Source organism: Xenopus laevis, chromosome 1L (genome assembly GCF_017654675.1).
Source record: "Xenopus laevis strain J_2021 chromosome 1L, Xenopus_laevis_v10.1, whole genome shotgun sequence".
Classification (NCBI taxonomy): domain Eukaryota; kingdom Metazoa; phylum Chordata; class Amphibia; order Anura; family Pipidae; genus Xenopus; species Xenopus laevis.
The window spans coordinates 10,756,373-10,781,564 of record NC_054371.1 but is presented as its reverse complement, the minus strand read 5'-3'; the positions used below and the strand labels follow the sequence as shown (position 1 = coordinate 10,781,564).

Below are 25,192 nucleotides of genomic sequence, written 5' to 3'. Positions count from 1 at the left end.
ACACAAGGACTAACAGTGAGTGAGAGGGGCAGGACAGTGAGTGAGAGGGGCAGGACAGTGAGTGAGAGGGACAGGACTGAGTGAGAGAGGCAGGACAGTGAGTGAGAGGGGCAGGACAGTGAGTGAGAGGGACAGGACTGAGTGAGAGGGACAGGACAGTGAGTGAGGGTGAGTGAGAGAAGCAGAAAAGTGAGTGAGAGGGGCAGGAGAGTTAGTCAGAGTGAGTGGAGCAGGAGAGTGAGTGAGGGTGAGTGAGTGAGTGAGTGAGTGAGAGGGGCAGGACAGTGAGTGAGAAGGGACTGACAGTGAGAGAGAGGGGAAGGACAGTGAGTGAGAGGGGCAGGACAGTGAGTGAGAGGGGAAGGACAGTGAGTGAGAGGGGCAGTAGAAGAAGAGACAGTAAATGAGGGAAGCAGGAGTAGAAGAGACAGGGGCAGGAAGGGAAGAGACAGCCAGGGAAGAAGGAGGAATGAGAGGGGCAGGGAGCGCAGAGCAAGAGGCAGCCCGGGCTGGATAAGGGGAGGGAGGGATTCAGCTCTTTCCCACTCCCCTCCTGCTTCCCCAGGGACCCCAGGATCTCAGCCTCCTGCCAGAGAATCTGTGTCCTCCTCCCAGTTCCTCTCTCTTCTACCTGAGATCCGCATCCCTCCCGGACTGACTCCATGGAGCCAAGCGCTGCCCGGAGCCTGCCCTAGGGGGGTAGGAGCCCCGGAGCCGAGGAGCAGCCAGGGATTCCCCTTGGATTTGGCACTTTATCTCCCTAGGATTATTTCTGGGGGGCACATTCATGTTCTCTATCCAGGATTCGCTCTCCCGGGGCGGGCTGAGCATGAAGGAGGAGCCGCTACCTGCCGCCCTGTCCTCCGTCCGCTCCTGGATGCAAAACTCTGGAATTGTGGACTCCAGCACCGCCGCACAAAGGTCAGTCTGACGGGCACTGGGCACCGGGAATTCCCACACGTGGAAGTGTCACAGACAGCACCGGGGCAATAACCAAGTAACCTCTATATAATAACCCCACATAACCAGGACACAGAGAAAGTACCTGTATATAATAACCCCACATAACCAGGACACAGAGAAAGTACCTGTATATAATAACCCCACATAACCAGGACACAGAGAAAGTACCTGTATATAATAACCCCACATAACCAGGACACAGAGAAAGTACCTGTATATAATAACCCCACATAACTAGGACACAGAGAAAGTACCTGTATATAATAACCCCACATAACCAGGACACAGAGAAAGTACCTGTATATAATAACCCCAGATAACTAGGACACAGAGAAAGTACCTGTATATAATAACCCCATATAACAAGGGCACAGAGAAAGTACCTGTATATAATAACCCCACATAACCAGGGAACAGAGAAAGTACCTGTATATAATAACCCCACATAACCAGGACACAGAGAAAGTACCTGTATATAATAACCCCACATAACCAGGACACAGAGAAAGTACCTGTATATAATAACCCCACATAACTAGGACACAGAGAAAGTACCTGTATATAATAACCCCACATAACCAGGACACAGAGAAAGTACCTGTATATAATAACCCCAGATAACTAGGACACAGAGAAAGTACCTGTATATAATAACCCCATATAACAAGGGCACAGAGAAAGTACCTGTATATAATAACCCCACATAACCAGGGAACAGAGAAAGTACCTGTATATAATAACCCCACATAACCAGGACACAGAGAAAGTACCTGTATATAATAACCCCACATAACCAGGACACAGAGGAAAGTACCTGTATATAATAACTCCACATAACCAGGGAACAGAGAAAGTACCTGTATATAATAACCCCACATAACCAGGACACAGAGAAAGTACCTGTATATAATAACTCCACATAACCAGGGAACAGAGAAAGTACCTGTATATAATAACCCCACATAACCAGGACACAGAGAAAGTACCTGTATATAATAACCCCACATAACCAGGACACAGAAAAAGTACCTGTATATAATAACCCCACATAACCAGGGAACAGAGAAAGTACCTGTATATAATAACCCCACATAACCAGTACACAGAGAAATATCTGTATGTAATAACCTCACATAACCAGGGAACAGAGAAAGTACCTGTATATAATAACCCCACATAACCAGGACACAGAGAAAGTACCTGTATATAATAACCCCACATAACCAGGGCACAGAGAAAGTACCTGTATATAATAACCCCACATAACCAGGGAACAGAGAAAGTACCTGTATATAATAACCTCACATAACCAGGACACAGAGAAAGTACCTGTATATAATAACCCCACATAACCAGGACACAGAGAAAGTACCTGTATATAATAACCCCACATAACCAGGACACAGAGAAAGTACCTGTATATAATAACCCCACATAACTAGGACACAGAGAAAGTACCTGTATATAATAACCCCACATAACCAGGACACAGAGAAAGTACCTGTATATAATAACCCCACATAACCAGGGCAGGTACCCACAGATACAGGGGCACATCTATTATACCCACAGATACAGGGCACAGCTATTATACCCATAGATACAGGGGCACAGCTTTTATACCCACAGATACAGGGGCACAGCTATTATACCCACAGATACAGGGGCACAGCTATTATACCCACAGATACAGGGGCACAGCTATTATACCCACAGATACAGGGGCATAGCTATTATACCCACAGATACAGGGGCACAGCTATTATACCCACAGATACAGGGGCACAGCTATTATACCCACAGATACAGGGCACAGCTATTATACCCACAGATACAGGGGCACAGCTATTATACCCACAGATACAGGGGCACAGCTATTATACCCACAGATACAGGGGCATAGCTATTATACCCACAGATACAGGGGCACAGTTATTATACCCACAGATACAGGGGCACAGCTATTATACCCACAGATACAGGGGCACAGCTATTATACCCACAGATACAGGGGCACAGTTATTATACCCACAGATACAGGGGCACAGCTATTATACCCACAGATACAGGGGCACAGCTATTATACCCACAGATAAAGGGGCACAGCTATTATACCCACAGATACAGGGGCACAGTTATTATACCCACAGATACAGGGGCACAGCTATTATACCCACAGATAAAGGGGCACAGCTATTATACCCACAGATACAGGGGCACAGTTATTATACCCACAGATACAGGAGGTGACAGTAATAAGACAGTGACCCAGGCAATGAGTAGTGGCTCTGGGGCAGGGGCTCAGGTTGGTACCTCTGAGGCCGAAGTGTTCCCTCTGCTGCCAACAGCTATAGGAGAGACTAGGTGCCAATGTTATTATATCCCCAATGCACTGGATCTGCCCCTAGTCCTGGTGCAAAAGTGATCCCACCTATGAACGGATTTCCCAAAAATAGTAATTTGAGATCAGGAACCCAGTGAGTTGCGTATAGATATAATTGTTATTTTCGGGACAGCTCTGGGTATTACTGGGGGTTATTATATACAGAACACTGCTGGTATTACTGGGGGTTATTATATACAGGACAGTGCTGATATTACTGGGGGTTATTATATACAGGACAGTGCTGATATTACTGGAGGTTATTATATACAGGACAGTGCTGGTATTACTGGGGTTATTATATACAGGACAGTGCTGGTATTACCTGGGGTTATTATATACAGGACAGTACTGGTATTACTGGGGGTTATTATATACAGGACAGTGCTGGTATTACTGGGGGTTATTATATACAGAACAGTGCTGGACAGTGCTGGGTATTACTGTGGGTTATTATATACAGGACAGTGCTGGTATTAGTTGGGGTTATTATATACAGGACAGTGCTGGTATTACTGGGGGTTATTATATACAGAACAGTGCTGGTATTACTGGGGGTTATTATATACAGGACAGTGCTGGTATTACTGGGGGTTATTATATACAAGACAGTGCTGTTATTACTGGGGTTTATTATATACAAGATAGTGCTGTTATTACTGGGGGTTATTATATACAGGACAGTGCTGGATATTACTGTGGGTTATTATATAAAGGACAGTGCTGGTATTACTGGGGGTTATTATATACAGGACAGTGCTGGTATTACTGTGGGTTATTATATACAGGTCAGTGCTGGTATTACTGGGGGTTATTATATACAGAACAGTGCTGGTATTACTGGGGGTTATATACAGGACAGTGCTGGTATTACTGGGGGTTATTATATACAGGACAGTGCTGGTATTACTGGGGGTTATTATAGGACGGTGCTGATTTACTGTGGGTTATTATATACAGGACAGGGCTGGTATTACTGGGGGTTATTATATACAGGACAATGCTGGTATTACTGCGGGTTATTATATACAGGACAGGGCTGGTATTACTGGGGGTTATTATAGGACAGTGCTGTTATTACTGGGGGTTATTATATACAGGACAGTGCTGGTTACTGGAAGGATTGGGATTATAGGGACAGGCTTTATGACTGGGGGGTTATTATATACAGGACAGTGCTGGTATTACTGGGGGTTATTATAGGACAGTGCTGTTATTACTGGGGGTTATTATAAACAGGACAGTGCTGGTATTACTGGGGGTTATTATATACAGGACAGTGCTGGTATTACTGGGGGTTATTATATACAGGACAGTGCTGGGTATTAATGTGGGTTATATATACAGGACAGTGCTGGTATTACCGGGGATTTATTATATACAGGACAGTGCTGGTATTACTGGGGGTTATTATATACAGGACAGTGCTGGATATTACTGTGGGTTATTATATACAGGACAGTGCTGGTATTACTGGGGGTTATTATATACAGAACCATGCTGGGTATTACTGGGGGTTATTATATACAGGACAGTGCTGGTATTACTGGGGGTTATTCATATACAGGACAGTGCTGGGGTATTACTGTGGGTTAATATATACAGGACAGTGCTGGGTATTACTGGGGGTTATTATATACAGAACCATGCTGGGTATTACTGGGGGTTATTATATACAGGACAGTGCTGGTATTACTGGGGGTTATCATATACAGGACAGTGCTGGGTATTACTGTGGGTTAATATATACAGGACAGTGCTGGGTATTACTGGGGGTTATTATATACAGAACCATGCTGGGTATTACTGGGGGTTATTATATACAGGACAGTGCTGGTATTACTGGGGGTTATTATATACAGAACAGTGCTGGACAGTGCTGGTATTACTGGGGGTTATTATATACAGAACAGTGCTGGTATTACTGGGGGTTATTATATACAGAACAGTGCTGGGTATTACTGGGGGTTATTATATACAGGACAGTGCTGGTATTACTTGGGGTTATTATATACAGGACAGTGCTGGGTATTACTGGGGGTTATTATATACAGGACAGTACTGGTATTACTGGGGGTAATTATAGGACAGTGCCGGGTATTACTGTGGGTTATTATAGGACAGTGCTGTTATTACTGGGCGTTATTATATACAAGACAATGCTGGTATTACTGGGGGTTATTATATACAGGACAGTGCTTATATTGCTGTGGATTATTATATACAGGATAATGCTGGTATCACTGGGGTTATTGTATATATGGCATTGCTCAAAGTCAGAAGGGTTGTAAACAGTTAAATGCTGATTATTGATGGGACTGATTATATACAGCATAGTGTTAGACATTACTCAGATTTATTTATATTATAAGTATAGGATAGTTCTGGATAATTCTTATATTTACATGTTAAAGGGGTGGTTTACCTTCAAGTTAACTTTTAGGATGTTATGGAATGGCTAATTCTGAGTAACTTTTCAATTGGTCTTCATTATTTTTTTTTTTACAGGTTTTTAATTATTTGCTTTCTTCTTTTGACTCTTTCTAGCATTTAAATGGAGGTCAGTGACCCCATGTGAAAAACAAATGTTCTGTAAGGGTAGGGACACACTGGGCGATTTGGGGAGATTTAGTCGCCTGGCGACTAATCGCAGCGACTTTTCTCCCCGAATGCCTCCCCTCACTCTGCGCCTGGATAAAATGAAAAGTCGCCGGCGCTAATCACACACGGCGATTCGTTTTCCGAAATCGCCCGAAGTTGCCTCACGAGGAAACTTCGGGCGACTTCGGAAAACGAATCGCTGCGTGTGATTAGCGCAGGCGATTTTTCATTTAACCAGGCGCAGAGCGAGGGGAGGCATTCGGGGAAGATTGGTCGTGGAAAGTCGCGGCGATTAGTCGCCAGGCGACTAAATCTCCCCAAATCGCCCAGTGTGTCCCTACCCTGAGGCTACAAATGTATTGTTATTGTTACTTTTTATTACTCATCTTTCTATTCAGGCCTCTCCTATTTATATCCCAGTCTCTTATTCAAATCAGTGCATGGTTGCTAGGGGAATTGGACTATAAATTGCTAAAAGTACAAACTGGAGAGCTTCTGAATCAAAAGCTAAATAACTATAGGATATTGCTACATATTATTGGGGGTTACTATATATATATATATAGTGAATAAAGTACCCCCTCTTGTAAAATATAAGGATATTATAAGTTACAGAGGAGTTTCAGGACCATATAAAAGTACAAAGCCGAAGGCCGAGTGTTTTTATACAGGTCATGGAACTCCGAGGTGACTTCTAATATCCTCATATTTTGCAACTGGGGGCACTTTATTTATTATAATACAGAAGTTTCAGTGAGTCATGTGACAGAAATGACATCAGAACTCACCGTTTATAAGGATATAATTTACAGGATATTCATGGCTTTTGTGTATTATATATATATTGTCACTGGGGTTATTATATATCACTGGGGTTGTTGTTATTATATATATATATATATATATATATATATATATATATATATATATATATATATATATATATATATATATATATATATATATATATAATTTTGCTGGATATTAAGGTGATATATATAGGATATATTATATAGGAGGACAGTGCTAAATATTTCTGGGGGTTATTTTTTCTATGTGGTTGTTGGATTTCACTGGAGTTATTATATACAGGACAGTGCTAGATATTACTTGTGATAATAGTGCTTAATGTCGTTGGGGGTATTATAAACAGGATAGTGATGTATATAAGTGATGGACAGTGTTTGATATTACTTGGAGTTGTTAAATACGTGATAGTGTTGGATATTAAAAAGGGTTGTTATATTCAGGGCAGTGTTTATTTTTATTATTATTACTAGAGGTTATTATTTACATGCTAGTGCTACATATTAGAACATTTCAGTTGCCAGATTGTGCTGGATATTACTGTGACACTAAGGGGCAGATTTATCAAGGGTCGAATTTCGAAGTACAACAGACTTCGAAATTCGACCATCGAATTGCATTACTTCGATATTTGAAGTCGAAGTTTTTTTATCAAATTTGGCCATATTCGCTCGAAGTCAAATCGTTCAATCGTACGATGAACGGTTTTATCGATCGATCGAACGATTTTACTTTGACTTCTAAAAACGTAGCCAAATGTTGGCTATTGGTTCTAGGAGGTCCCCATAGGCTAACATAGCAATTCGACAGGTTTAAGGTGGCGAAGTGTCGAAGTCAAACTTTTATAAAGAGACAGTACTTCGATTTTCGAAGTCAAACTTTTTTACTTCGAATCGAAGTCGAATTTAGGCCTATTCGATGGTTGAAGTACCCAAGAAATAGTTCGAAATTCAACGTTTTTAAATTCTAAAATTCACTTCGACCCTTAGTAAATGTGCCCCTAATTGTGAGCTCACACAGTGCAGTCCCATAGTGACTCTCATCCTTAGTTCATACAGTGCAGCTCCGGGTTTTGTAAGTCACAGCAGCCAATCAAAAGCTTGTCAACCAACAGCTGACCAGTAATCGCTACCTCAATTGGTCGGTATGGCTACTCCACCTGAAGATAATGTTGCACCTGGCTAGAGCAGTCAAAATGATACTAAGGTTCTAGACTGGCTGCTCCGAGCCTTGTATAGTCCACTAAAGAAGAGGAGTAGGCAAATCTTGGTTTTCTGCTTCATATGAAATGATGCAGGCCAACGACTCAAAAACAATCAATGTACCTTCTCTCCTTCTTTCTTAACAAAATGTTGTGCCTTTCCATCCATCCTCCAGCTTGAAATAGGCCAGAGAAATACACAGACTTAAAGGAGAACTATTGCGGAAATGAAAATTTAATATAAGCTTCAGCATATTGAAAAAGAAACTTTCTAAATATAATTATAATTAAATATTCTGTACTGTTTCTGAAATAATCAAGTTTATCTTCACTATTCCTCTCTCAGCACCTGTTTCTCTTCATTCTCTCTTCATGCAGGAGCTGGGTGTCAGATGAATGATCCAATATGTATCATGGGGGGCTCCTTTTGCCTAGAAGATGTATTATAGCTCACCCTATTAAAACCACCACACATCATGTCTCTCTACATGTAGAATTTGTGAAAAAGGCAGTTAATTTGTTTTTGTTTGTACTGGACTCAGTTATTTGAGTGAGCTCTAATACATCTGCTAGGAAAGGAGCCCCCTTATAAGATATATTGGATAATCAATCTAACAAAATAACTGTGTTTTGCAAAAATTCTACATGTAGAGAGACTTTAATGTCTGGTGAGTTTAATAGAGTGAGCGTTAATACATCTGCTAGGAAAGGGAGCCCCCCTATGAGATATATTGCATCTAACTGTCACCTAACTCCTGCATGAAGAAAGACCGATGCAGAGAGGGATAGTGAAGAATAACTTCAATATTTCAGAAACCGTTCAGAATTTTTAATTGATTGTATTTAGAAAGTTTCTTATTTCCGTATGAGGAAGCTTATATTAAATTTTCTTTTTCGTGATAGTTCCCCTTTAAAGGGAATGTAAACCCCAAAATAAAACTTTACATAATGTAAGAAAATGTCGTTCTAAGTAACTTCCCATTAGACATTCTTTAGAAAATGTCATTGGTTTTCAAGTTGTGTGTAAATGTAATTGTTATTGAAAGCACTATCTGTGTCATTTCTCCTGAAGCAATGTAGCCGGGGGACTCTTGTTACATTGTTTGCTACATTGTTTTAAAAGAAATGGAGGCGACAGATAATACTTTCAATGTGTATATAACTTAAAAACTTTTGACATTGTATGATTAATGTGTATTGGGAAGTTGCTTAGAACGCCATGCCACGCCATTAGGCATCATTTTATTTTAGGGTTTGCATCCCCTTTAATAATCTATATCTGTAGAAGTATTTAGATCCGTGAGGTTAGGGTGTAGGGTTAAGCAGCTCGGTTATTGTAAAGGAGGTGCAAGTGGTTTCTCTGTGGTTTTCGGCTCACTGACTTATCCCTTTAGTTCTGCGTCAAAGGAGGGTCAGCGGCAGCAGCTTTACCTTGTGTTTTCTGTTTTGACTTACGCTTGTCTTATTATTTAACTGCTAGAAAGCATTTTATACACGGACACGGCTTGGCCGATACTATATACATGATTAGGAAAGCTGTATTCTGGTTATCTTCAAGATACAACTCCGGCAGCCTTTTCTTACCGGCAATCATTATAGTTCAACCGCAGCCTTGACTGTGTTTACTGATATTACAGACCCCACAGACTCCCTGCATCACCTGATAATTAGTGCCACTAATCCAGAACAATTTACCATTGGGGGAGAGTTTTGTTACCCTAATTCTAAACAGATCCACTGATTTTTAAGGAATCCCTTCTAACGACAAATTTCCTCTAGAATCCTTCCTGTTTTTTGCCCTGGGAAATGTAAAATCGAACTCCAGCAGAAGTCGTACGCACAGTATAATTGGACTTTATCATCCGGTGCCGCTACCTGGGTTTTATCATTAGCCCCAGAGCTAATATAGCTCCCTTAATCTGTTGGGGGTCTCCTTAAATACAACTCATTATTATTATATATATTATTATCAACTTATTATAGATTTATACTGAGAAACACTTTCTTCTGCTGCTGCTGCTGCTGAAATAACTGGAATTATTGAAAATAACCTGATTTAGCAACATAAAAATAAATAAATAAATATTGTATTCAGATGCTTTTTCAATGGATTATTTAGAGTGTAAGCTCTTGTTTTGCTGTATTTTATTTATTGGAGAGAATTATTCCTCATTTTTAAAGGATTTATAGAAATTAGAATTTCATAATTTAATAGAAATTTGATAGAATGAGTTTTGATTTGAAGCCGTGTGTTTGGTATTAACATGCCTTGTATTTCGGAGGCAGCCAAGTGGCGAGTTTGATGGGAAACACTGGCGGAGCGCAAATTACACGCAGATGGACCCATTCCAAGTTATTAGGATTGAAAATACGGAGAACTGTTTAGAATTTACACCTCTCCCTCTCGGCAGCTGCGACCGCACCAGCAATGAGCACCCTACACACCCGCAGTCTTATAGGGCGACCCTGTTTTACTCCTTCCCGATTAACCCCGTGTTACACAAATTCTCAGGAATCGGTGATAAGGACAATAAAGAAAGGTTTGATGGAGGAAGGGTTAAAAATACACTCAACCCCAGTTTGCTTTTTCCAGAGGATCAGGAAACAAAAAATGTGAAATCCGGGAAAGTGTAAAGTTAGGGTACAGAAATTCTGTAAACAACAAAAACAACCTTAAAGCGCAGGAAACATCCAATTCATGGGGTGTGGGAAACAGGGTTTTTTTGTTTGTTTTTTTTAAGTAAAATTAGGATTTAAAATGCAGAAAAGCATATTTAACAATCTGGAAAATGCTTCCATTGAAATACATTGGAACATGAAGGAAAATCCACGAAAAAGGTGTAGGTAAAATTGGGGTTTGACTTTATATGAAGCAGAGCTTCTGCATATTCACTGTATAAATAACATCTTCTCTATTTACTGTAAGTGAATTTAGGGAAAATGTCCTTTTTAAAGACGACCAATGGAATTCAGTACAGAAGGCGCAGTGTTAATAAATGGCGCCCACTGCCCCTCCGTCGGAATATTATATCATCATCTGTTTCTAATGTATTATTTATTATTAAGGATTATGTGCAAACCACCGGCGTTCTGCGCAGGACGGGGCAGAGAGGGAGAAAGCTGGGAGGCAGGAGGAACTCCAGGCAAGAGATCAGCGGGGCTTGTTCCCTTGAGCTTACACTCTAAAATTGAGTAAAGGGGAACATTTCCTTTGGCAGAAAACAAATCCACTTTAGTTATTATTTAGTGTTTGTAATTACTTTATGGATATTTTTATATCTTTTTAGTGATATTGGGGTACCTGTAGGCACCCTGCTCATGCTGTGAGTCCCAACGGATGGTGGGGGCAGTTTGGTTGTTAGGCTGAGGGAGCCCTTGTCCCCTGGGAAACAGACTGCGATGGAAAGGGTTAAAGCTGGGCACTAAGACTCCATTTATCTAAGGTCCTAATACCAGGGGGGACTAAGCAAATCAGAGATTGTTGCAAAATGACAACTGCCATCATCAGCTGTCAGCTGGGAGTAATAGGCTACGCATTCCTGAGATGAATAATAATGTCAGGCAACTGTCATACAGTGTCACCAGTGACAGTTTCTGGTGCAGGAGGTCCCCATCTTATATTTGGGACCCAGGGCAAGTTTCTTCTCTTTCTTACAGTCCAGAACTCTTAAATGTAGAGGGGTCGGGGAACATGTCTCTGGATAGAACAGCCGGGGTGTGTGTGTTGGTTCAGACGAGTTTACCATATAAGATATTTGGGGTGAGAGTAGGGCTCCTGGAATTTTTGAAAAGGCTATAGAAGGGTTTGGTGTGTGAAGCGAACAAATCTAGCAACCCGTGCCTGTTATATAAGGACACTTCTATTTTATGACATGGTAAAAACAACAACAAAAGTTACGTTTAGCAACAGCAATCTTGTGGGACACAGGTGAATGGGGTTTATAAAGTGGGATGGTGAGGGAAATAGAGATATACAAGAGCCATAATCTGGGGTACAGGTCAGTGGGATAGTATAGGGGTAAGGGGGGGACAAAGGAGAAAGCAGTGAGACACGGGCAAGAATCCGATTAGATAGGGAAAAAAACGGCACCAATGAAACGGCTGAGAATTCTCAACCCAAACACAACTCCTCAATCCTCTGCCTGAAACAAAGCAGGGACGTCATTGTCATTGTTTTTTTGTAAAATATACTAAATATATATATATTTATATATAAAAAATAGTGGCATTTTTACACTTTTAGGTAAAATATATAAAAATACTGTAAAATGTATAACTACACTGGATAGTTACATGTTTTCAAAAATAATATGAAAAAAAAAACCTCATATTTGTTTTTAATTTATGCAGAAATTTGGGGATTTCTGTTAAAAAATATAATTGTCTTGGAAGAATAAAATAATTTGTTTTCCAAACCGTCAGTCTGGAAATATCCAGATAAAGAGGTCAGATTTTATTCGATAAGAAAGAATGTTGAGAAAACCATAATTAAAGTGTAAATAAGGAGAAAGTGGAGTGTATATGTGTGTATATATATATATAATACACAAAAGCTATGAATATCTTGTAAATTATATCCTTATAAACGGTGAGTTCTGATGTCATCAGTTATAAACGGTGAGTTCTGATGTCATTTCTGTCACATGACTCACTGAAACTTGTGTATTATAATAAATAAAGTATCCCCAGTTGTAAAATATGAGGATATTAGCAGTTAACTCGGAGTTTCATGACCTGTATAAAAACACTCAGCCTTCGGCCTTGTGTTTTTATATGGTCATGAAACTCCTCGGTAACTTATAATATCCTTATATTTTACAAAAGGGGGTACTTTATTCACTATATATATGTATTGCTATGTATGGGTATATGTATGTATTAGTTCATATTTGTATATCAGCCATAACTTCGGTTGCAGGGGGCCCAGCGGTAACTTCTAATATCCTCATATTTTGCAACAGGGGGTATTTTATTTATTATAATACACAAAAGCTATGAATATCTTGTAAATTATATCCTTATAAACGGTGAGTTCTGATGTCATCAGTTATAAACGATGAGTTCTGATGTCATTTCTGTCACATGACTCACTGAAATTTGTGTATTATTATAAATTAAGTACCCCCGGTTGCAAAATATGAGGATATTTGTATGTGTGTAAATATGTATCTATGTATAGTTTAGCATGACAGAAAGGCCAGAGCTGTACACTGGGGTACAAACCTTACAGTGAAACTTCAGTTTTATATCCCCTGGTTCTGTAAAGCAGAGACAGCTTTGAGCTGTGATTGGCTGGTGATGTACAATTGCAAAAGTCACATTTCTGTATTTAATCAATATCAATGATTATTGTATTCACTACAGCTCGGCAGAGAGAAGGCAGTATACAGTGAAACCTGACTTCTACATACCCTGACAATCTTTTATTACACCATTTTTTTTTTTAATGGTCCCACCAATTTATGCTGCATTTTAATGCCTCTTGCACAAGGGGAATCTGGGTAGCAGTTAGCACTTTGCAGAAGAGGATTCTGGGTAGCGGCTATCTTATTGCAGAAGAGGATTCTGGGTAGCGGCTATCTTATTGCAGAAGAGGATTCTGGGTAGCGGTTATCTTATTGTAAAAGGGGATACTGGGTAGCAGTTAGCTAATTGCAAAAGAGGATTCTGGGTAGAGGTTAACTTATTGCAGAAGAGGATTCTGGGTAGCAGTTAGCTAATTGCAGAAGAAGATTCTGGGTAGCGGTTAGCTAATTGTAGAAGAGGATTCTGGGTAGCGGTTATCTTATTGTAAAAGGGGTTACTGGGTAGCAGTTAGCTAATTGCAGAAGAGGATTCTGGGTAGAGGTTAACTTATTGCAGAAGAGGATTCTGGGTAGCGGTTATCTTATTGTAAAAGGGGATACTGGGTAGCAGTTAGCTAATTGCAAAAGAGGATTCTGGGTAGAGGTTAACTTATTGCAGAAGAGGATTCTGGGTAGCGGTTAGCTAATTGCAGAAGAAGATTCTGGGTAGCGGTTAGCTAATTGCAGAAGAGGATTCTGGGTAGCGGTTATCTTATTGTAAAAGGGGATACTGGGTAGCAGTTAGCTAATTGCAGAAGAGGATTCTGGGTAGCGGTTAGCTAATTGCAGAAGAGGATTCTGGGTAGCGGTTAACTTATTGGAGAAGAGGATTCTGGGTAGCAGTTATCTTATTGCAGAAGAGGATTCTGAGTAGTGGTTATCTTATTGCAGAAGAGGATTCTGGGTAGTGGTTATCTTATTGCAGAAGAGGATTCTGGGTAGTGGTTATCTTATTGCAGAAGAGGATTCTGGGTAGCGGTTAACTTATTGCAGAAGAGGATTCTGGGTAGCAGTTAGCTAATTGCAGAAGAGGATTCTGGGTAGTGGTTATCTTATTGCAGAAGAGGATTCTGGGAAGAGGTTTGCTGATTGCAGGAGAGGATTCTGGGTAGTTATTTGCACATTGCAAAAGAGGATCCTCTTGGGGGGGAAAGGGTTAAACTAGAGAAATGTATGTGGGAAACATTCAATGTTGTTTTTTCCCCCCCTTAATCTTCACTATTCTTCACTCCAGTTCTGTATGTAGGGAAAGTGGAAACGCCCTGAAGATTTATATTCGAGGCAAAATCCCCCTCATGTCCCAGAGAGGCTGTTGGTTCCTTTCCAGCTCCGCTCTCTCCCCGCCAGAGAGTTATTAGTGTGAGCTCCGGGCCCAGGTTACAGCTTAACCTTTTATGTTACTGGGGTGCCTGAGCAATGTTATAAAGGGGAACTTTCATTAATAATACATTAATAATTCTATTTATAAATACAATTACTACCCTCTGTACGCTCCTTCGCTGCTGGTCCTGACTACATGTACCATGGGAAGTATATAGAGCTATTCCAGATGTACTGGGAAATAAAGCACCAGGGGGTTTTGAACCCTTATATATTTATATACAGTCATGATATTCTCCCCCAATCTTCAACTGAGCGCCAGGCCTGGAATAGGTCCGCTGAACTTGCTCAGCTTGCACCCTGCTGGATTGCACCTACTCAATTGTGACTCCCCAACACCGGGGGGGGGGGTTGACAATTGTGTCAAAAATATTTTGTTTGTTCGTTTAAACAGAATCATACACATTTGGCTCAGTATCATAATCACAGAAACTGTGTCGTTACCGGAAACTTCTTCTGGAAACCCGATTTGCACGGGTGCTATTTGTATAAGGCTGCATTCTTAGCAGAAAGATAAATGCAGATTGCAGAATTTATTGTGTGGGTATATAAGAGGGGTTGAGAGAGTTTGGGGCTTTGTACTAAATCAGGAAACTTAGGGACTGTTCCTGCTGAATTGTGCTTAGTACAGGGGAATACCTATGCTGTCATAGTTTTATGGGATCTCTCTGTACAGACTATGAGCAAACTTAGGGGACTGTTCCTGCTGAATTGTGCTTAGTACAGGGAATACCTATGCTGCTATAGTTTTATGGGATCTCTCTGTACAGACTATGAGCAAACTTAGGGGCTGTTCCTGCTGAATTGTGCTTAGTACAGGGAATACCTATGCTGCTATAGTTTTATGGGATCTCTCTGTACAGACTATGAGCAAACTTAGGGTCCTGCTGAATTGTGCTTAGTACAGGGGAATACCTATGCTGTCATAGTTTAATGGGATCTCTCTGTACAGACTATGAGCAAACTTAGGGGACTGTTCCTGCTGAATTGTGCTTAGTACAGGGGAATACCTATGTGCCATAGTTTTATGGGATCTCTCTGTACAGACTATGAGCAAACTTAGGGAGCTGTTCCTGCTGAATTGTGCTTAGTACAGGGGAATACCTATGTTGCCATAGTTTTATGGGATCTCTCTGTACAGACTATGAGCAAACTCAGGGGACTGTTCCTGCTGAATTGTGCTTAGTACAGGGAATACCTATGCTGCCATAGTTTTATGGGATCTCTGTACAGACTATGAGCAAATTTAGGGACTGTTCCTGCTGAATTGTGCTTAGTACAGAGGAATACCTATGCTGCCATAGTTTTATGGGATCTCTGTACAGACTATGAGCAAACTTAGGGAATGTTCCTGCTGAATTGTGCTTAGTACAGAGGAATACCTATGCTGCCATAGTTTTATGGGATCTCTGTACAGACTATGAGCAAACTTAGGGGAAAAAGAAACTAAGTCTGGGGGAAAGGACGGTTGTGGCCAAACACGCTAAGGACCACAAGTAATGATACATTTAACTCCTAAGGTTTCAAGTACAAATGGGATTGTAGAGATATTTTTGGTGCTGGGGGTTCTCGTAGATATATATATAATCCCTGCAATAAAACAAGCCACGGCTGCTGTTTATTTACCCATAAAGGAATATTCAGCTTCCATATTATTGCTGAATTTCCAGGTAAAAATATTTCAATCTGTAGCTACAGGTCACATGACACAGGGGAGGCGGAGTAAGCGGCTGTATCACAGAGACTGATCTATAGGGAGGCCCCCTGTGCTATTCTCTATTTAGAGGGCACCTGTTTTTCTCAGCAACAACAACCTGCCTGATGGCCTCTCTGTGTCCCCCGGGGCCCCGGCAGCGTCAGATTAATTAGAGGGGAGCGGCAATTAGCAACAGGCTTAAAAAAAAAAGATAATCGTTGAAATTCCCCAGAGGAGCAAAGTCTTAAACCCACTGATTGGAACAGCTGAGCCTTTGTTTAGTTTCTCTCTCAGTTCCATTTGTTTTTACAATTCCCGGATTTTATATGTTCAGCCATTAGTGGGTCACATGTTCACGTGGTTTCTCCAATACAACACCTTATGTATCATATAGATTATCTACTGTACAGTTGTGTGTTTTTATGGGCTGAATGATAATTTGGCAAATAGAACAGATGCCGAGTTATTTGCTGGACTGTCTCCAATACATCCCTTCCCCTGGTATTCTTCTGCTAACCTAATATTTATATCTACAGTCCAACCTCGATTATACACTCCCTTCCCAGAGACTATTATCCACTGTTACTATAGGCACCATCTCTCCCTACTATACCTGCTATCCCACAGTCACACTCCCTTCCCAGAGACTATTATCCACTGTTACTATAGGCACCATCTCTCCCTACTATACCTGCTATCCCACAGTCACACTCCCTTCCCAGAGACTATTATCCACTGTTACTATAGGTACCATCTCTCCCTACTATACCTGCTATCCCACAGTCACACTCCCTTCCCAGAGACTATTATCCACTGTTACTATAGGCACCATCTCTCTCTACTATACCTGCTATCTCACAGTCACACTCCCTTCCCAGAGACTATTATCCACTGTTACTTTAGACACCATCTCTCCCTACTATACCTGCTATCCCACAGTCACACTCCCTTCCCAGAGACTATTATCCACTGTTACTATAGGCACCATCTCTCCCTACTATACCTGCTATCCCACAGTCACACTCCCTTCCCAGAGACTATTATCCACTGTTACTATAGGCACCATCTCTCTCTACTATACCTGCTATCCCACAGTCACACTCCCTTCCCAGAGACTATTATCCCACTGTTACTATAGACACCATCTCTCCCTACTATACCTGCTATCCCACAGTCACACTCCCTTCCCAGAGACTATTATCCACTGTTACTATAGACACCATCTCTCCCTACTATACCTGCTATCCCACAGTCACATTCCCTTCCCAGAGACTATTATCCCACTGTTACTATAGACACATCTCTCCCTACTATACCTGCTATCCTATAGTCACACTCCCTTCCCAGAGACTATTATCCACTGTAACTATAGACACATCTCTCCCTACTATACCTGCTATCCCACAGTCACACTCCCTTCCCAGAGACTATTATTCCACTGTTACTATAGGCACCATCTCTCCCTACTATACCTGCTATCCCACAGTCACACTCCCTTCCCATAGACTATTATCCCACTGTTACTATAGGCACCATCTCTCCCTACTATACCTGCTATCCCACAGTCACACTCCCTTCCCAGAGACTATTATCCACTGTTACTATAGACACCATCTCTCCCTACTATACCTGCTATCCCACAGTCACACTCCCTTCCCAGAGACTATTATCCACTGTTACTATAGGCACCATCTCTCTCTACTATACCTGCTATCCCACAGTCACACTCCCTTCCCAGAGACTATTATCCCACTGTTACTATAGACACCATCTCTCCCTACTATACCTGCTATCCCACAGTCACACTCCCTTCCCAGAGACTATTATCCACTGTTACTATAGACACCATCTCTCCCTACTATACCTGCTATCCCACAGTCACATTCCCTTCCCAGAGACTATTATCCCACTGTTACTATAGACACATCTCTCCCTACTATACCTGCTATCCCACAGTCACATTCCCTTCCCAGAGACTATTATCCCACTGTTACTATAGACACATCTCTCCCTACTATACCTGCTATCCTATAGTCACACTCCCTTCCCAGAGACTATTATCCACTGTAACTATAGACACATCTCTCCCTACTATACCTGCTATCCCACAGTCACACTCCCTTCCCAGAGACTATTATCCCACTGTTACTATAGACGCCATCTCTCCCTACTATACCTGCTATCCCACAGTCACACTCCCTTCCCAGAGACTATTATCCACTGTTACTATAGACACCATCTCTCCCTACTATACCTGCTATCCCACAGTCACACTCCCTTCCCAGAGACTATTATCCACTGTTACTATAGACACCATCTCTCCCTACTATACCTGCTATCCCACAGTCACACTCCCTTCCCATAGACTATTATCCCACTGTTACTATAGGCACCATCTCTCCCTACTATACCTGCTATCCCACAGTCACACTCCCTTCCCAGAGACTATTATCCACTGTTACTATAGACACCATCTCTCCCTACTATACCTGCTATCCCACAGTCACACTCCCTTCCCAGAGACTATTATCCACTGTTACTATAGGCACCATCTCTCTCTACTATACCTGCTATCCCACAGTCACACTCCCTTCCCAGAGACTATTATCCCACTGTTACTATAGACACCATCTCTCCCTACTATACCTGCTATCCCACAGTCACACTCCCTTCCCAGAGACTATTATCCACTGTTACTATAGACACCATCTCTCCCTACTATACCTGCTATCCCACAGTCACATTCCCTTCCCAGAGACTATTATCCCACTGTTACTATAGACACATCTCTCCCTACTATACCTGCTATCCCACAGTCACATTCCCTTCCCAGAGACTATTATCCCACTGTTACTATAGACACATCTCTCCCTACTATACCTGCTATCCTATAGTCACACTCCCTTCCCAGAGACTATTATCCACTGTAACTATAGACACATCTCTCCCTACTATACCTGCTATCCCACAGTCACACTCCCTTCCCAGAGACTATTATCCCACTGTTACTATAGACGCCATCTCTCCCTACTATACCTGCTATCCCACAGTCACACTCCCTTCCCAGAGACTATTATCCACTGTTACTATAGACACCATCTCTCCCTACTATACCTGCTATCCCACAGTCACACTCCCTTCCCAGAGACTATTATCCACTGTTACTATAGACACCATCTCTCCCTACTATACCTGCTATCCCACAGTCACACTCCCTTCCCAGAGACTATTATCCCACTGTTACTATAGACACCATCTCTCCATACTATACCTGCTATCCCACAGTCACACTTCCTTCCCAGAGACTATTATCCACTGTTACTATAGGCACCATCTCTCCCTACTATACCTGCTATCCCACAGTCACACTCCCTTCCCAGAGACTATTATCCCACTGTTACTATAGACACCATCTCTCCCTACTATAGCTGCTATCCCACAGTCACACTCCCTTCCCAGAGACTATTATCCACTGTTACTATAGACACCATCTCTCCCTACTATACCTGCTATCCCACAGTCACACTCCCTTCCCAGAGACTATTATCCACTGTTACTATAGACACATCTCTCCCTACTATACCTGCTATCCCACAGTCACACTCCCTTCCCAGAGACTATTATCCCACTGTTACTATAGACACCATCTCTCCCTACTATACCTGCTATCCCACAGTCACACTCCCTTCCCAGAGACTAGTAGTCCCAGTAGCAGCGAGGCTACAACTATAGGAATCATCTCTCTCTACTGTACCTCTTATACTCTTAAGTATTTTAAATGCATAGTAAATGGTGGTCATTTATCTAATTGGGTCCATTGTATGTGAGGAGCAACTATTTCCTTGGGTTGGTATAATAATATAATAATAATGGTGAGCATCTGTGTTCTAGTAATTATAGTATGTACTCATATAGTGCAGGAGTGCCCATACTTTACTAATGTGAGGTCTACTTTTAGTGATGTTGTCCCATTATGATCTACATCCATAAAAGTATTGTTAGCATTTTGTTCCATGGAAAATATTACTTTAATATTATATTGATTATGAGAGAATTTACTTTTCTATGTTTGACAAAAAACTATTTCTTATGTGACCTTAACATAATAAATATCTGAATGAAAAGAATAAAACAGGAGGGTGATATAGACAAGCTGTTTGTTGACAGTGTCTTGAGATCTACTGATCACCAGCTTAAGGTGTACTGGTAAATCCTGATATACCTTTTGGGCACCCCTGATATAGTACGTATATAGTATGTGTATCTGTGCCACTGCGTCCATAGAAATGAATAAATTATGTCTCTCTACTTTACTGGATGTCATATTTTTGTAAGCAAATTTCTGTATCATTGGACCTATAGATATTAGACTTTCCCACTCTTACTACATTATGAGTGACAAACCAGTCACTATATACATATGGCTTTTTAATAAATAGGGATGGTTTATCTCAGCAGTGAATGGGGAGGGGGGGCTCTGACTTTCAGGCTGGTAGTGATGAACATTTGAAATATTAATCTGATTAATTAGGGTATAGAATTAATTGTTTTGCTATTGGTTCAGTAGTGAGGGTGATTCTGACTCTTTGACTCCAAGTTGGATGAGATTTTTTTCAATAATGAAACAAGGGGTTATATGGGATTTTGCTCCACTGCCGTGTGTAGCAGAGTTTGTCCTACTCCTAGTATTTAGTCCTTACCTGTTTTAAAGCAGATATCTGATTGGTTGCCCTGGGTTACTAGACCTGGAGCAAACTCTACTATTTTTATGATATTTTCCTGATGTATTTTAGGATTTTAAGTGCACTAGTTAATGGGTGGAAATAGGGTAGAGCATCAGAGCTCATGTTTCCATATAAATGAATTGACTCATGTATATTCCTTTACAATAACACTTTGCACGTCACATTGCAATCAGTTCTCATGGGCTCATGTGGGGACTGGGTCCAGAACCTTTGGTGTCTGTTGGTGCAGCTTACTGTGACTAGGGTTGCCACCTTTTCTGGAAAAAAATACCAGCCTTCCTATATATTTATCTTTTTTTCCTATTAATAACATTGAGATCAACCATCAGTTTTACCCTAACTATGACCAGTCCATTCGCTTTAGGACAATCAAACATATTTCCCCGCAGCCTGAGAGACAGTTTGTGAGTGTGGGAGTGAAAGAGAGAACAAGAGGGTTGGAGAGTGTGTGCTAGTGATGGACAGAGGCAGTAGAGAGTGTGTGACTCTAAAACCTGCAGTCAGATTGAGAATGAATAAGTGTGAGAAATTCAGAAACAAAGAGACAACGCTCATGAAAGAGACAGAGTGTGTGTGTGTTAGCATAAGGGTGAGAGAGCAAATATGGTAGAGTAAAAATGTGTGACGGAGAGAGTGTGGCAGAGAGGGAGGCAGAGAGAAAGTAAGGAGACAGAGAGAGTGGGAAAGAGAGACATAGAGAGAAAGAGACAGACAGACAGAGAAAAAGTGAGGAGACAGAAAGAGAATGGGAAAGAGAGACACAGAGAGAAAGTAAGAAAGAGACAGACAAAGCAGGGAGACAGAGAGAGAGAAAGAGAGAGAGAGAGAGAAAGAAACAGATACATTGAAATTGAGGAGACAAAGAGAGATAGAGAGAGAAATAGAGTGAGAAAGTAAGAATATAGAGAGTGTGGGAATGAGAGAAACAGAGAAAGAGAGAGAGAGACAGACAGTGAGGAGACAGAGAGAGCGAGAGACAGTGAGAAAGAAAGAGACAAACAGAGAGAAAGCGAGAGACAGAGAGAAAATGAGAAGACAGAGAGTGTGGGGAAGAGGGACACAAATAAAGCGAGAGAGAGACTGAGAAAGTGAGAAAGAGACAGATATAGAAAAACTGAGGAGACTGAAAGAGTGAGAAAGAGAAAGACAGAGAATAATAGAGAGACAGAAATAAAGAGAGAAAAGTGAGGAGTGAGAAAGTGAGACAGTGAGAAAGAGACAGAGAGAAAGTGAGAAGACAGAGAGAGTGTGGGAAAGAGAGATAAAGAAAGAGAGAGAGAGACAGAGAAATGTTTCTGCAGAGATATTACCCAGTGATTGAGCAGAGAAAGGCAATTCCACTGTACTGTGAGATACACTGGGAGGAGAATAAAGAATATGGGAACTGGATGCACATGGTTTACTCTGCTGTGTAACTATGAATGTTCTCTGTAACTATGAATGGTCTCAGTATGCAACTGTCATAGGATGAGAATGGTATATAGGAGGTGTAGTAGATAGAGACAGTTGGTCAAGATTTTTTTTTCATTATTATTATTGTTACTATTATAATATACACCTGTATTTCTAAAGCAAACATAAATGGGTGTACACACTGACCATAAACCTATTTACAAAACATAATAACTGATAGAAGAGGAAAAGAGGGCCCTGCCCAGAAGAGCTTGCTATCAAAAAATGACCATAGGGTAAGAAGGTGACAGTAAAGTAAAGTGAGACAGTAGTAGTAGTATCTGATAGTAGATGAAGGAGATGGTAGGGCAGGATGACAAGAGGAACATATTATAAGAGTGATTCCCATCCTGTGATCTCTCATGGGACCTGGGAGTTATACTGCATGAACATGGGACGTGGGTTACTCTATGTTTTCTATCTCTGGTTGTGGCCCGGGCATCTCTGTGCCTGATTGGCTTCTGGCCCTGTGCCATGTGTAGCATTGGTTGGAATTAGGAGACAGAAAAGTGTCTGTTGCTTGTATTGGGGCCAAATAGCTGGGCAGCTCTCAGCAGCTCATATGATCCCTGTGCTTGTCCATTTAGCTGCCTGGCCGTTAGCGCTGGGTCTGGATGAGCTGTCTAATTGCATTAAGCTGCCTTCTGGCCGCCTGCTTCTCTGGGAGGCACATGAGCTCAGGATGCCGCTTACTGTAACAGCCTCATTTACTAGAAAACGCAGCGATTTGCTTGAATAATTAATGGCAGCCGGTCGCAGCACTCAGAGGAACCATGAGATGGAATTATGATGGATGGTCTGAGATGGGAGCGCCGATCCCCCTGCCGTGTTGAGCAAAGTAACAGGCCAGACACATATCTTACTGGGCTAAAGCCTTGGGTCGATACCTGCCCTTCCTTTGGCTGCTTTGTTTGGAGATGCAGTGAAATCACATCTCATTTGTGTGGCTCCATGGTCAAAATATGAATAGAAAGTGTTCCAAAACAAGTCATTATAAAAGTGAAAAAATGATTGTGACATAGAAAACGGTGCCTAACGCATTTTGTGCCAGATGGGCCATCCATTCACTCTGCTCAGTCCCCTCTTTCTGGGGGGTTCCTACCCTTCTGGAATTGGCTGCTAATTGGCCCTGCCCTGGAGCATAGGGGCGACAGCAGGAGGCAGGGTGAGTGCAAAAGTCTTCACCTCTCTTCCTACATAGCAGTAATGATGTGCTGTGTGGCTGGTGAAGATGCCGAATTCACTGATGCACCACAGAGAGGAATGGCCAGGAGAATGTAACGTGGAAGTTGGCTGGTGCTATTGAGTATACTGCTGTATATACTATAGTGACTAATGTGACTGCCCCTCTAGTGGGCAAAGCAGCAGTGTGCTCTGAAACGCAGATCCACAACTGGGGGGGGGGGAAGACAGTATCAGACCTATGCAGAAGTAAGGGGCTAACACTTTAACAGGCAGAGAGCTATGTGCATTCACCCCTTCTGTGTGTGTATGTGTGTGTCTATCTATCTATATATATATATATATATATATATATATATATATATATATATATATATATATATATATATATATATATATATACTTTATAATATTTAATAAGTACCAGCCATGTATAAATCACTGTTATAGGGCCTCTTTGCTTGAGGCTGGATTACTGGTGTAGTCCTTGAAATTACAACTCCCAGCAGCCCTTATAAGGCATTTAGGGTCTATTGTCACTATTCTGCGCCAAGGTGTTTACCTTGCCTTACTGTCCCATCTTTTTCTACTGTCTAAATCTTGTCCTACTGTCACCATTGTACTCATCTTGTCCTACCGCTTCCATCTGACTCTACAGTCTTTATCTTGCCCTACTGTCTCCTTCTCACTCTACTGTCTCCATCTTGCCCTACTCTTTCTATCTTCTCCTAATGTCTCTATCTTGCCCTACTGTCTTACTCTAAAGTCTCTGTCTTGCCCTACCGTTTCCATCTTCTCCCAATGTCTCCATCTTGCCCTACTGTCTCCATCTTACTCTAAAGTCTCCATCTTGCCCTACTGTTTCCATATTGTCCTACTGTCGCCATCTTACTCTAAAGTCTCCATCTTGCCCTACTGTTTCCATATTTTCCTACTGTCTCTATCTTACGCTGCAGTCTCCATCTTGCCATACTGTCTCCATATTACTTGACTGTTTCCAGCTTACTCTACTGTTTTCATCTTGCCTTACTGTGTCCATCTTTGTTTAATTTCTCTATCTTGCCCTACTGTCTCCATCCTACTCTACTTTGTCCATTTTTCTCTACTGTGTCTATCTTGTGCATTTTTCCTATCTTTTGCTACTACCTACATTTTGATTTACTGTCTAGATATTGTCCTGCTTTATCCATCTTCAGTATATTACATACTACCATCACCATCTTAGTCTGGTGTCTCCATCTTGCCTACTCTACTTGCTTCCCACCTTTCCAACCTACATAAATACCCTGAAAGCTTGTGGAATCATCCTTCCTATAGTAATGCGGCTGGCAGTTAAGCTACCAAAGCATTGAAAGAAGCATTAGTACCACAGTATACTGATTTTACTCATCGCCACTTCAACACAACTGAACACCCACTAGTAAATAGTAGTATAAT

General features: G+C 41.4%; 1 protein-coding gene across 2 annotated transcripts in view; it reads left to right on the top strand.

Annotated features, from left to right (window-relative positions):
- The first annotated feature begins 364 nt into the window (after positions 1-364).
- The window catches only part of coe3l.L (COE3-like L homeolog), a 73,418-nt gene continuing 48,590 nt past the window's right edge, over positions 365-25,192 (top strand). For both annotated transcript variants that reach the window (XM_018227422.2, XM_018227414.2), the window contains exon 1: positions 365-921. In XM_018227422.2, the coding sequence (XP_018082911.1) occupies positions 788-921 (134 nt within the window). In that variant the 5' untranslated portion in view covers positions 365-787. The remainder of the gene's footprint in view (positions 922-25,192) is intronic.